The 14,195-nt window shown below is 34.8% G+C and overlaps 1 protein-coding gene across 4 annotated transcripts in view; it reads right to left on the bottom strand.

Annotated features, from left to right (window-relative positions):
• Positions 1-14,195, bottom strand: part of LOC129746044 (mucin-2-like) — a 639,333-nt gene that overhangs the window by 56,664 nt on the left and 568,474 nt on the right. For all 4 annotated transcript variants that reach the window (XM_055739468.1, XM_055739470.1, XM_055739469.1 and 1 more), the window contains one exon: positions 9,034-9,136. In XM_055739468.1, the coding sequence (XP_055595443.1) occupies positions 9,034-9,136 (103 nt within the window). The remainder of the gene's footprint in view (positions 1-9,033; positions 9,137-14,195) is intronic.

Genomic DNA, 14,195 nt, shown 5'->3' with positions numbered 1-14,195 from the left:
GCAAAATCACTACAATTGCATTGCCAATTTTATTTCGTTACTATCTGGTCATTGAACATGCGTTATGTTGGTGTTATGTTTACCCTACCACCAGCTGCCGAAAATTGTAAACATGAGAAATCAGCTGTTCGTCTGACAAGTGGGGAAATGAGTATTTCCTGAGACAGATGGTGGTAGGGTAGCTTTTGGTTTTTGTTTTGAAAAATGTAAATACCTACTGGTCGCCATTTTGAACTTGCGAGATTAGCACTGTTCAATTATTTCTTCAAAAGAAATTATTTTTTCAAATTAACATTACATAACATCAATATTACCTTCAAAGTACTTCTTGTCTACAATTGTTTAATTTTAGGTAGTTTAAAAAAATCAAAATTTTGCGTAACCATTACTATTGCACCGCCAATTTGGTTTCGTTACTATCCGGCCATTGAACATGCGTACACAGAAAAAATTAATTGCTGTAAAATTACGGTAAATATCCTGTAACAAAAAGGAGCAGGACTTTTACCGCAATTTTACAGGTCGAAAATATATCACGTGAAATTTATTTTTACGTGATCGTATTTTTCTACAGGCTGCTCTAAAATTACAGGCTGTAAATTTGGAAAGAACGTTCCTATTGGAATTTGTCTTGTTTATGTTTTAGTAACCTGAATTAATGGCGATTTTTCAATTCTGAGTAAAAACAAACTATTTGCAGTAAGCATTATTTATTATTATTTAATCTCATCATGTCAATACTTTCTCCTATCGTTCCTGGGAACGAAAACACACGGATGGAATTCCATCTTACAAGAACCCATCTCCGTACAGGTTGCTCCGTCAAACCGCCTTGCCAGGTAAATTTTTTGACGTTTCGGAGTTAGGACAAATGTATGGCCGTTTTCGAAAGCTTTCCAAAAGCTCCCTAACTAATCGAAACTTTTCTATGGAGGACATGGTGTCGCTAGTGTTTGCTTAATAACTCCCAATGCCGCTTTAATTTAGCCAAATCAGCGAGTTTGTTGGCGGTAAGACCGTCTCCATCGATGCAAATAATTCCATGCGTCGAAATCATTAGCAATCACACAGGAAAGGCTTTTGAAAAAGCCAACCGAAAACAATTTTTCCATTTATCCGGTTTATTTTGAGCTAGAAAAAAAAAATTAAAGTTGAAAATCTATTCTGAGCTTCTAATGAAAAAAAAAGTTACCTCTTCTTCCTCCTGCTTGGTCCTGCAAATTCATCGCATCGCTGTTTTCGGAGTAATTGTCACTTTTGCTTAGCTGACTTGTGTAATCTCCTGAATTGTGAAAATGTTGGCAGTCGAACAGTAACTAGCATAATAGCTTTTGTGATTTTGATTGACAACCTTTATTTTCATTGTCCTGGAATTTGAAACCACACACTACCAAAAAAATCTGTAAAATTACATCACATATGATGTAAATAAAAAGAAGCATCATATATGACGGAATATTCAGTGCTAGTTGGAAATTACACGCCAGTAAAATTTTGCAACGTGTAAAATAAAAAATGATGTAAAATTTAGCAACGTGTAAAATAAAAAATGATGTAAATTATAAAATCACTGAATGTTGGAAGAAAAACTTTCCAATTGGAATTTGTTTTGTTTTATTTATTGTTAATATGATTCAATACTGGAATTTTCACGTCTCTTAATAAAAATGAAACTCATCTATAATTAATATGATTCATTTTATTAAGCGGCAAAATTTTTTTCAACACACATTATATTTTATTTCTTTTATTTTTTCCGCGAAGTACCGGATCCAATGTTGAACACCGTGGATCCGCTTCCAGAACCGCATCCCTGTTTTTCGGATATCTCCGGGAACCATCAACACCGATTAACTTACTCGCGCGCGGGGAAAATACTTTGGCGCACGACTTGACTTAACAGTTTTTGTCACATTTGTCTGGTCTTGTTCTTCACAGTTTATAATTTTACATGACATTATCACGTTCAGTGTATTGGAATATTTCATGTCGTGTAATTTTGAGAAATTTCCAATTCAGTGTTGTTGAGAATTTCGTGTGACCAAAAAAAATTGTAAAATTACATCACATATGATGGAACGAAAAAGAAGCATCGCATATGATGGAATTTTCAGTGCGAGTTGAATATTACACGTCTGCAATCTTCAACAGACGTGTAAAATTTGGAAGACATGTAAAATATTAAGACGTGTAATATTTAATTCGCACTGAAAATTCCGTCGTATGTGATGCTTCTTTTTATTTACATCATATGTGATGTAAATTTACATCAAATAATCGCGTTCCGTGTCAAATAATATTTGTGTCATTAGAATTCAGTGCTGTTAAGGATTCAACTGTTTTTATTTTGTAAATTTACATCAATAAATCGCGTTCCATGTCATGTAATAATAAAGGTTTTCAATTTCAGTGTCGTTAAGGATTCAGATTTTTTTTCTGTGCAGCCTGTAAAAAACCTGCTCACTACAAATTATTGCCTTTGACCTGTAAAACTACGGCAAATGTCATGCTCCATTCTGTTACAGGACATTTGCTGTAAATTTGAATGATTTTAACTTAAATGTACATGCTTTTTCGATTATAGGCAGTTTTATTTTAAAGGTAACCATTTTCAATGACACGTAATAGTCATTATTTTTTTCTGTGTAGTGTTGTTGTTATTTTTACCCTACACGCTCCTTGTTTTAAACTCAAAATTAAGTAGTTTTGGTTCAAAACAGCACTTCAGTTGCAGCCCTCAACTTTGAGTAAGACTGAGCAAACGCAAAAACTAAGTTCTGACTGGCATACTCAAACCTAAGTTCGAAAGCGAGTTCCATTTTTTGAACTTTCTTTATGCCTTTATTCGTAGCTACCCAAAATGCAGTTCTCGCAGCCGAACTCGCTAAGTGCTTTCAGTTCAACACACGCGAGGAGAGTTCAATTTTTAGTTCATTAGATCGATCTCAGTTTTGCTCCTTCGCCGAAGGAAAAATGGAATTAGTTTGAGTTCGCAGTTCGAACTTCCTTTTGAACCATCGCAAGGAGGAAAAAAGGAACTCAACTTTAGTTCATACAATCGAACTATGATTTGACCACGGTCAAACAGCACTTCAGTGGCAGCCCTCAGCTTTGAGTTTGATTGGGCAATAGCGAAACTAAGTTCTGACAAGCATACTCAAAACTAAGTTCAAAAGCGAGTACCATTTTTTGAACCGTTTTTTATGCCCTTGTTCGTAGCTACCTGAAATGCGGCTCGGCAAAAATGGCACGAATGGGATTAGTTTTGAGTTCGCAGTTCGAACTCCATTTTAAACAATCGCGAGGAGGAAAAAGGGTACTTAACATTAAGTTCATAGAATCGAACTATGTTTTGAACCTCGGTCGTACTTAATTTTGAGTTTAAAAAAAGGAGCGTGTACCACCAGCTGCCGAAAATTGTAAACATGAGAAATCAGCTGTTCGTTTGACAAGTGGGGAAATGCCTTAATGCCTTATTCCGGACTCGACTTGATCAGGGATGCCAGTTATACTAAAAAAATTGTTTTTTTTATTCTTGCACTTTAAAAATTTTATTGAACCAACAAACAAACATAACGGGGTTAATGAAAATATATCCGTACAATAGCGTCAATTTAGCGAAAAAAAAGGGTTTTATTCGACAATTCGTTTTTAAAGGTGATACAGACCCCGTTCGTTTTTGGCAACATGCCCGAACATTTTGTGTTACCAAAATCGAATGTTGCCAAAATCAAACGGTTTTTATTCTGAATTTTTTTTTTCTCTTATTTTAACAAAATAACTCTTTTTATTATCATTAACGTTATTTTAAGTCAATTTCCGACCTTTTTTAAAATTTTTAAAGTTTTTTTCTCGTGTTTTTAATGCATTTTGCACTATTTTTAATTTGTTAATAATCTTAGTTTTTTTTGTCATTTTTGCTGTTTTTGTCATTCTTCGTCATTTTTTAGTTGATTTTGTCATTTTTAGTCTTTTGTTCGTATTTGTTTTTTAATTTTCATATTTTTGTAATTTTTGAGTACTTTATAAATTTAAAAAAAAATTGTTTTTGTTGTTGTATTCTATCACCATTTCTGAACACAAAAACGTTTTTTCGGTGTTTGTCCAAATTATGTTGGTCCTGTTATAGAGAAAACTAAAAGGTAATGTCGCTTCTAAAAACCGTTCGATTTTGTCACATGTGCCAAAATCGGATGTTGCCAAAATCGAATGTTGCCAAAATCGAATGTTGCCAAAAACGAACGGGGTCTGTATTGATATTGTCTCATGCCAGATGTTTCTTGTTAGTATTTGAAAAACTTTCAAAGAAATTGGTTTATCATCATCAAACTCTGAGGTTTTTCAGATCATTTATCAAATCCAGATCTTAAATTAAAGGATATCGAGCTTTTATCCAGCAATGACATGGCAAAATTATTTGTTTTTAAATGTTCATAGTTAATGAATTGATTAAAAAAATCAATGCTTACAAATTGTTTCCGAAGTGAAAGTGCTCCAAAAAACAAAAGGCTAACAATTAATATCCATATACTCTGATAATGGACTTGGATTTATGCCTAAGAGACTCGTAACATATGTATCTTTCAGTTTCTGAATAACCTGAAAGAAGTGTAGGCTGGTGGTGTGAATTTTGGAAAGAATAGAAATTAAAATTGATTTAAAATATATTTTTTTTCCTTTTTGCAACGTCTGATGAGAAGAATAACCGCTTCCTGTTGAATTCCTTGAGACAAAATTTGCTTCTTCTATAAACTCAAAAAAACTAATACATTTGTGACGAGCATTAATCCTTCCACTGTTATTGTATCATAAAACTAAATAGAAATAAATCTTACTTAAGCCATACTAGCTTCAACATAAATTACACGATTTTTTTTTCTGTGTCTGGTTTAAAATGAAATATATTCGTCAAAAAATCAGTGCCTTTAAATCTATTTGGGCTGACAAATGAAATTCAGAGATAAAATAACATTTCCCAAATGAGCAGAATTTAATTTTTTTAAGTGTACATAAACTGAACAAAAAAGTGATAAAAAAATATGATTGGACAGCCTCCCTGATCAGCGTTTTGACAGCTCCAGATTAACATTTTGAAAGGGCACAGATTGATTTTTTATATAAATATAGACAATTGTACAATGAAAAATGTGGTTTTCTTTGATTGATATTTTTCGGTGATTTACGACGATAAATATAAGTACTGTTTTTTACGTTTCGGCTTACTGAATTTCAGCCATCCTCAGAAAACTATATTTAAATTGAAAAGAAATAGAATATAAATTTTACAAATTTTTTCACAAATAATTAATTTTCTTATAACATAATTCAAAATTTCAAAAACTATTTTAGTGCACACTGTCGCGAAACTCACAACTTGTTTTGCCGCGTGTTTCCTTTACGGCCGTCGTACGATATTTGAAATCGACGTCAGATAGATAGAAGATGTACAAACAGATATTCGGTGTTGGGATGGGGTCACCTCTAAGTGGAGTTGTAGCTAATATTCTTCTCGAAGAAGAAGTAATCACAAAACTGAAAGCAAAGGGAATCAATCTTGTAACGTATAAAAGATACGTCGACGACTGTTTCCTCATCGCAGAAGAAAACAAAATCGATGAAATATTGAACGAATTTAATCAACCTTTCGACAGCATCAATTTTACAGTAGAAAGAGAAACAAATTATTCCATACGATTCCTGGACATGACCCTCACCAGAAACGGTGACCAAATTAGCAAAAATTGGTTTACCAAACAACTTAATGGGAGATACTTAGATTTCTCATCTAGCAGTCCTTATGCGCATAAGAAAAACACTGCGATTGCGCTTATCGACCGTGCACTTAAACTAACCGATATAGGGAAACGAGAGAAAAGCATTCAAAACGTCAAAGAAATCCTCCGATGCAACAATTATCCGGACGATTTCATCAACAATATTTTAAGTGTACGTGTTGACGCAATTTACAACTCACTTAAATACGAAGAAAGGGAAACCCAACTGGGTAGATACGCTTCGCTGACATATATTCCCCACCTAAGTGAGAAAGTTACCAAAACTTTGAGAAAATACGACATCATCGTCTCTTCAAAACCGGTCAACAAAATAAAAAACAGCATTTTCACCAAACTCAAAGATGAAATACCGAAAATGAAACAAACACAAGTAGTATACGCAATCCCTTGCGAATGCGGCCGTGTTTACTGTGGACAAACCTCGCAAACGATCGAAAAACGAATAAAAAATCACATATATAGTTTCAAACCAAACGCATCGACAACCGGCCTAACACAACACGCTGTGGAAAATCACCACACATTTAAATACGATGATGTCAAGATCTTGGAAAAAGTGAGCGATGAGGGTGGAAGGAAAATCGCAGAAACACTCCACATAAAACTGAGAGGAGAGAGAGCAGTAAACATTCAAAGGGACGCCATAGAAATTTCGAATATTTACGACGCTCTCATAAAAAAGCTGAGAGGGACGCCCCAATTCCAGAGAACGGTCCAACCGAAAACCAAGCCGACGACGAACCAATCGGATGCACACCAAGACGACGGCTGACTAGGAGCATCTATCTGACGTCGATTTCAAATATCGTACGACGGCCGTAAAGGAAACACGCGGCAAAACAAGTTGTGAGTTTCGCGACAGTGTGCACTAAAATAGTTTTTTGAAATTTTGAATTATGTTATAAGAAAATTAATTATTTGTGAAAAAATTTGTAAAATTTATATTCTATTTCTTTTCAATTTAAATATAGTTTTCTGAGGATGGCTGAAATTCAGTAAGCCGAAACGTAAAAAACAGTAGTTATATTTATCGTCGTAAATCACCGAAAAATATCAATCAAAGAAAACCACAAGAAAGTGCGGATCAAAACCAAACAAACAATGAAAAATTGGAATGAGATATATTTTTTAATGTTTTCCCATCATTTATTTGTGCGCGTGAACGTAAAACAAAAATCTAAACAAATGAAAAATCAAAGCTGGAAAAGTTTTACAGAAACGATTATATCGCAGAATAAAAAAATTTCTGCTCATCTACTTTAAATTAACACGAAAAATGAGTGCACATTAAACATCATGTGATTTGTTATTTGCAAAAAGGAAAAATTCTGTTTCTGCCATGGAAAGTGACGTATTTATTATAAAAAATCATTTCAGGTTCTTCTTTTGTATGGACATATTCTAGGACATGTTAAAACCTCGAAATGAAAGCAGAGATAAAAAAAAATTGTGGAATTCAATTTCAAGAAACTAAAAGGCTCAAATGTTTGATCAAGAATATGTACATAGTTTGTTTGTTTACTCGTAAAATGCTGCTGAAAATTTTCAATGCATGCTATGACAAAAGTCTAAAATCTGTGCTGGAAAATTTTATCGTCAATGTCGTAATTCAATATATTTTCAGTTATTTATGCAGCCATAATAAATAAGTCATTTATTATGAATGCTTGACCTTAACTTTTTTGAGTCAACAACATTCCCATTCCATTCTTTTTTTAAACTTCCCGCTTAATCGATAGTAATATTACAATCACGATATTAAAGGGTTGTAAGAATTTACGCTGTTGATAATTTATGTTTATTCAAATAGTACTCATTTTACATCCGCCTCTGCAATATGCTACATCACACGTTTTGCACAAAAGAGTGGCTAGCACTTTCAAGCGAAACTCCAATCTTTCCGTTCGAGATGTCACCAATAAGTTGGGAATATCGTCTACAACCGTGCATGAAGCATAAAAACGATTCGGACTATCGACTTTTAAGAAGGTAGTGACTGCTAATCACAATGAAAAGCAAAACCTTACGTCAAAAACAAGATCTTGGAAGCTGTATACGATATTGTTGACAAAGTTTGATTGCGTGGTAATGGACGACGAAACCCACGCCAAGGCAGACTTTAGACAGCTTCCGTGACAAGAGTTTTAACTAGCAACAGGAAAAGAAAGAGTGGCAGATATTTTCATGCATATTAAACTATCAAAGTTTGCAGAGAAATATCTCATTTTACAAGCTATTTGTACCAGTTGCTTGAAAAGCTACATTTTTGTTGCAACCGGGACCTTCAACCAATAAATTTAAATGAAAGAGTGTCTTCGAAAGCGTTTGTTGTCTTTTTTGAAAAAAAAAAAAAACGTGACTTGTCTGTGCTGTTATGGTCGAATTACGCATCCTGCCATTATGAAATAAGGCTTTGGAGTGGTATGCCACTAACAACATTCAGGTAGTGTCCAAGGATTAGTACCCTCCCAACACACCAGGTCTTCGTACAACCGGAAAATATTAGGCGATAGTTAAGCAAAACCTTAAGAAGACTAAAAAACTATTAGTAGCGAGAAGCAGTTCAAAGCAAACTGGCGTTCTGCGGCAAAGACAGTTAAAACGAACACACACATATAGAATCTCAGTGAAACTTCATGTTTCTTTGAAGAGATCTAATTTACTTAACCCTAAGGCGTACATCTTTCAAGGATATTATGGCTAGCATCTTACAAATGCTAAAACCACTAGACCACAGAAAGTGTACTATATGTGCCGTGATCGGGATTCGATCTCATGGACTCTGGCTTAGAAGACTGGAACGCTATCTTCTAGGCCACGACCGGCGGCAGTTGATAAGGAAACTGTACAATATCTGGCAAGCGTTAAACTAAAGTCTCGCTAATTTGGACTAGGTCAACGGGACTCTTAACTGAGCATTTTTTCCGTCTTTATACATTTTGAACTTAAAAAAAAAGATACTTTGATTTGTTTTTAATAAACAAATAAATACTCGGTTTACACGCAATTTCGTTTGACCACTTTTTGATCGGAACACCCTTTATATACTCTATCTTGAATTCAGTTATATGTAAATTAAAACAAAACGATCATTTGGTTGAATAACATTCCAATATGGTTACCGTGCACCGTTTCCGGTATGTTTTACTGCCACTAATTACCGGGCATAAAGCCTTCAATTTCGAACAAAAAAACATCGTTTGTCATCACCAACCAGTGCTTCTCTGCCTGCACTTACCTTCGCACATCTTTCCGGTGAATCCGGGTCGGCAGGCACAGTAGAAGGATTCTTCCGTTGTCCAGCAGGTTCCGCCATTGGCGCAAGGATTTACGTTACACAACTGTTGCCGGGAAAGAGAAAAGAGAAAAATCGTTCATGAAAACGGTTCCGATGTTGCTTGCATTCACTGCATTCACCCGACTGAACGAATGATGGCGACGCCCCGGAAGAAAGGCAATATGTCTTTGTTATTATGCAATATTTTTATTCCACGGTACACATGGTTCGGGGAGACTGAAATAAAAAACGGGAAATGAAAGGAAGCAAAAAAGAGGCAACCATAGGACTCCTCTAGACAGTAACTGGAGATGAAATGCAAATCTACAACCTTTTAGCTCCCCCGCAGAGTCACATTTGTATGCATGGAAACTTGTAGGACTAGGATCGAGTGCATTTTTTTCCCCTCCCATCATAACTTTCCTTTTCACATGGATTTGAAACCATTCGCATGGGCCATCATAATAATAGAATACATACATATCCGGAACCCGGCACAATGGATGAGAAGTTAGGAACAAATGATTCTCCCGGTAATATCGGATGGCAATCTGGTTCTGTTCTGTTTCCGTGTCTACCGAATTGGAACGGAAGCTGAAAGGCTCTGGCACTGATGGCAGCTTCTTCATCGTCGTCGTCGTCAGTCGTCACATGACAGGTCCCGAGGATTATGAACAAATATTAGGAACGAACCAGGTTCGGAAAGAAAGTTAAGGTAGCTCGTTGAACGTGTTTGTTTAAGGGACAGGGGGGGGGGGGGGTCTAATGGGTATAAAAAATCACCATTTTCACGATTTTTTTCTAGAGCTATCGTTCAAACAAATGTATTCAAATTTTTTGCATTATACAAAGCATTGTTAAAAGAACATTTAGAATTTTTTTCGTAGAAAAATATTGAAAAATGAGCCGGTGACGGAGAATTTTCGAGGATGCCTTTTAGAAAACAGGATTTGCGGTGGACACTGTATCTCAGCACAGAATCATCTGAAGTCAAAAAATAAGAGCAAAATATTTTTAACAGATGTTTTTCTGGACCCCAACGTTTTATTTAATTAAAAAAAAAATTTATGAAATTTTTGTGGCTGTTTGAAGTAAAAACTACGGTTTTTCACGAAAAAAACCGCCATTTTTCACCTGTGAAATCACCCCAAAGTAAAAAAAAAAAACAAAAAAGAAAAACGTTGGGGTCTGGTATTTTATATGTGGAAAATATGTTCCAAATTTGAAAAGAATCGGATAAGTAGTTTTCAAATGACGATGTCCACGGACTTTAAAAATGGGCTTTCGAGAAAAACGCGTTTAAAGTTTCTGCTCTTGCTTTCTTGCAGTATTAGATAGGAGGAGATAAAGGCCTATAATTTCTACAGTTTTGCTTCAATTGACTTGAAAATTTGACACAACACACAAAATCGATTTTTATAAAGTGTTAGACCCTACCCCCCCCCCCCCCCCCCCCCTTAAGTTCGTCAGCCGGAGATTGATGAACGAAACCGACTTCTCCCAGGTGAAATGGGATTTTTTTTTTCTAAGTTTGAGGTAATGTATGCGTTTATAGATTGATTTCATCAGAGAAACAACCGTCAAATGGGGCATCATACAATAGAGTATTTCGTGAGACAGATTGTGGTAGGATAGATTTTTGTTTTTGTTTTAAAAAATGTAAACATCAATCGGTCGCCATTTTGATCTTTGATGATAAGACTGTTCAATGCCTTCTTTTAAAAACTTCTTTAATTAAAACGATCAACAAACCTCCATGTCTTAACTTGTTATGAATTTACACGGACAACCGTTCGGCACATGTGCACACTCACATGGCGGTCGAACCATCCATAATTAACTGTATCGAAAAATGTAGTGCCTTCTCTATTGGGTACTACTTCTTCAATACAGTTAATTGATGCGGGACAAAGAATTTAGCATGTGGTCAAGCTTCTATTTCAAATGCTCTTCGCTCTTTTCACCACCTTAGAATTTTCTTCTGTTCTTCTATCCGTCTTTCATTTCAACTCTTCAACCCTCACCGATAAAGCCGCAAATTCATTTCATAAAACAAATTCACGGTGATTTCTCCTCTTAAAATAAAATAAAATTCTTCCGCAAAATCCATATAGTTTTTATTTAAAAGATATTAAAAAACTCACTACCTTCATATTTCAATAAAATTTACGTGAATCGCAGGAAGAATAACGAATCCCTTTTCACATTCGATCTATGTTATTTTTACGTACAACTCATTTGAAAATTAAGTGAATTCTGCTTGCTGTGGGAGCTCTGTTTACTACCTGAAATTTACTTAGGTTCCACGTGATTTTCATGGTGGCAAAAATCCATGTACATTTTCACGTAGCGTTCATGTGAAGAGTTTTTTTAGTGTGCGTAATGTTGTTGTTAACCTACACGCTCATTTTTTTTTTATAACCATTTATGGTTCTTAAATAACCATTTTATGAGTTGTGCTTAAAAACCACAAATATGGTTATTTTTCAACAATTTTTTAGAATTGTTTTCAACCATTTTGGTAATTCGTGAGCATTAACCACAAAATGCTTGAAAAATTTTGTGCTTCATCACTGCCATTTTGAAAATGATTGATTCCGTAGCCGGGTGCGTTTAACGAGGAGAAAATATTAATCGATTTATACTGCTTTAGTAATCAAAATCATACGGCGAACATCCTCTTCTGAAGGTAAATCAATTATTTGCTGGTGATCGACACTAGAACTGAATTTCGATTTGTTTCTTCCAGAATAGGATGCTGATATCTGGAGGTTCTCCTTTAATCGGGAGCTTCGAAAAGCTGGTACGGTCATTTTCCGTACCTTCCGGAACCCGAATCGGGTCAGACTGGTCGTTGTGGAACCGATAGATTTGTTTGCTGTCGGGATTTTTTCTTAACTGAGTTTGCTGCAACATGGATCTTTCAGAACAAAATGTCAGGAAGCCGTCTCGGAAGTCTCGGAATGACAGCTGGGTCATCGTAAACACTCCGAAGCAGGCTTGAGCCTACAGCTTTCGCACCACCCTGACCTGGATGGACCAAAACTCGAGCGTTAGCATTCTCAAGTATGTGAATTCCTGCTTTTTTTTCAAATTTTTCTCTGAAAACAACTTTTGAAGGGTTACCGGAAAACCGTTCCACTTCGGTAGTATTTTCCATTGGACGGATTGGAGTGTTTTTTAAGAATGTCGAAATGCCCATGTTGGGTAAATGGTTCTATTACTTCCAGCGATGCCCCGCTCTGTGACTAGAATCGTTTTCGTTTTTGGATTTGGTGGCTATCGTGGAGGAATTTAACTTCGGCTTTATTACTGCTAGCTGTTGATGCTTTTCCTCAGTGCGTCGCCTCACAATATTCACAAAGAATAAATCGCGCGAATTGAATTTTGGCCATATCCGCCAGTAAAACCAGTCGAAAGTGAAAAAAACGCCATTTCGAAAAGCTTCAGTCGGAGCAGAATCGGAAAACAAAGTTTTGCTAAGGAATCTTTCATTGTCGATAACCGGAAAGTCTGTACAGTAAACATCCATGTTTAACAAACATGAAATAAAATATATAAAATAAAAAATAAAAACTTGTATTTTTTTTTTAAATTTTTTATCTACAATTTTTAAAAATTTCCACATTTCCTATTCTGTTTTCCGAATTACGGTTCAAAGACAACCATTTTCCTACTTCTAGGGTGCTGTCTCTTACGATTAAAAAAATAACCATATTCGAACTTCTCCTCTAGAAGTCATTTTATGGCTTCTCAACGAGAACTCATAAAATAGCATTTCCCGGGAAAAGGTCAAAAATGGTTCTTTTTGAATCGTAAATGGTTTAATAATTCCTAGCGTGTACCACGATATGCCGAGAAAATGTAAACATGAGAAATGAGCTGTTCGTCTGCAACATTTGTATACCATAGCACTTATTCAATTTTTAACTACAAAGTCTTTTCACATTTTGAGCAAGTGCTTCAATGTTTTTGATTCTCAAAGAAATTGAGAAAATCGAGCAAAGGATGTACTAATTTTAACATTTTTCGATGCTTTAAAAAACTTTACCCAGTATGAAGGATTGGATTAATGATATCGCCTACAAATTTAGGATTCTTTCTATTATTCTGTACCAACAATGTTGGTGTAATTTTTTTTTTTTTGGAAAATCACCAAATTTTTTTAAAAAATATATTTTTATAATTCAGTTACCTGTCTGGGGTAAGATGTAATAGGATGCAAATTAAAGATTCACCTTTTAAATCTAGTTTCCATATGCTAGATTATGATTGTTTTGCATCACGCGTTTCCAATATTGAAGTTTCATTAATACGAAACATTTATTCGTATGGTTTCAGCTAGTAGAATTTATCAAGGTATTTTTTTCCACTGAATGTATGCAGCATTCAAATGTTTTATTTCGAATAGCTTTATTGACAGAAAACGTAAAAATTGGTTTTGTCGTTATTCCACGATTATTTTGATTCGATTAATCGATCAATTACTGACAATGTTTTATTTGTTCTGCCTAGTGTTGCCAAAAAAAATCAATGCCATAGTTTTTTTTTATTTGACTCCAACGTTTAGAAATTCAACTATATATTATTTTATTTTTTTTATTAATTTTCTAAGTATCCTTTATCCCATCTCTACATTCCCTCTTACCTCTATTCTCAACTGAAACTTGTTTGCTTATCAACTTTTTTTCTAAACAAGATTTTATTAACCAAATTCACATCTTTAATCTTCATTCCATTCTCAGCAGAGGCTTCGCAAATTAATAAAATTTCATTTATTTTCTGCATATCCTTTATGTCATCTCTAAATTTCAATTGATTTTTTGATTTATTGATTTTTGATTTTCTCTAAAACAAAATTTTATATTTCAAATATCCTTGATCTCAATTCTACATTCGATTCTAAGTAAAGGCTTTCCCAATCTGTGTATTTCTTGTCGCTCTGTCTTTATTAACCAGAGAAGGAACAGTCCGAAAACATTCCTAGCAACAGCCATCCCAAACTGTGCTTTTCGTGTTTATCAGAGCCGGAACAATCCGAAAGTATTCATCGAAAAGCCAAATAAAAAATAATCAGCTGTAGCCTTAAAATATATGTGTTTTTATTTAAAGTCAATCCAATT

Source organism: Uranotaenia lowii, chromosome 2, assembly GCF_029784155.1.
Source record: "Uranotaenia lowii strain MFRU-FL chromosome 2, ASM2978415v1, whole genome shotgun sequence".
NCBI lineage: Eukaryota > Metazoa > Arthropoda > Insecta > Diptera > Culicidae > Uranotaenia > Uranotaenia lowii.
The sequence above is the reverse complement of the archived record's forward strand: the minus strand, read 5'-3'. Positions and strand labels throughout refer to the sequence as shown.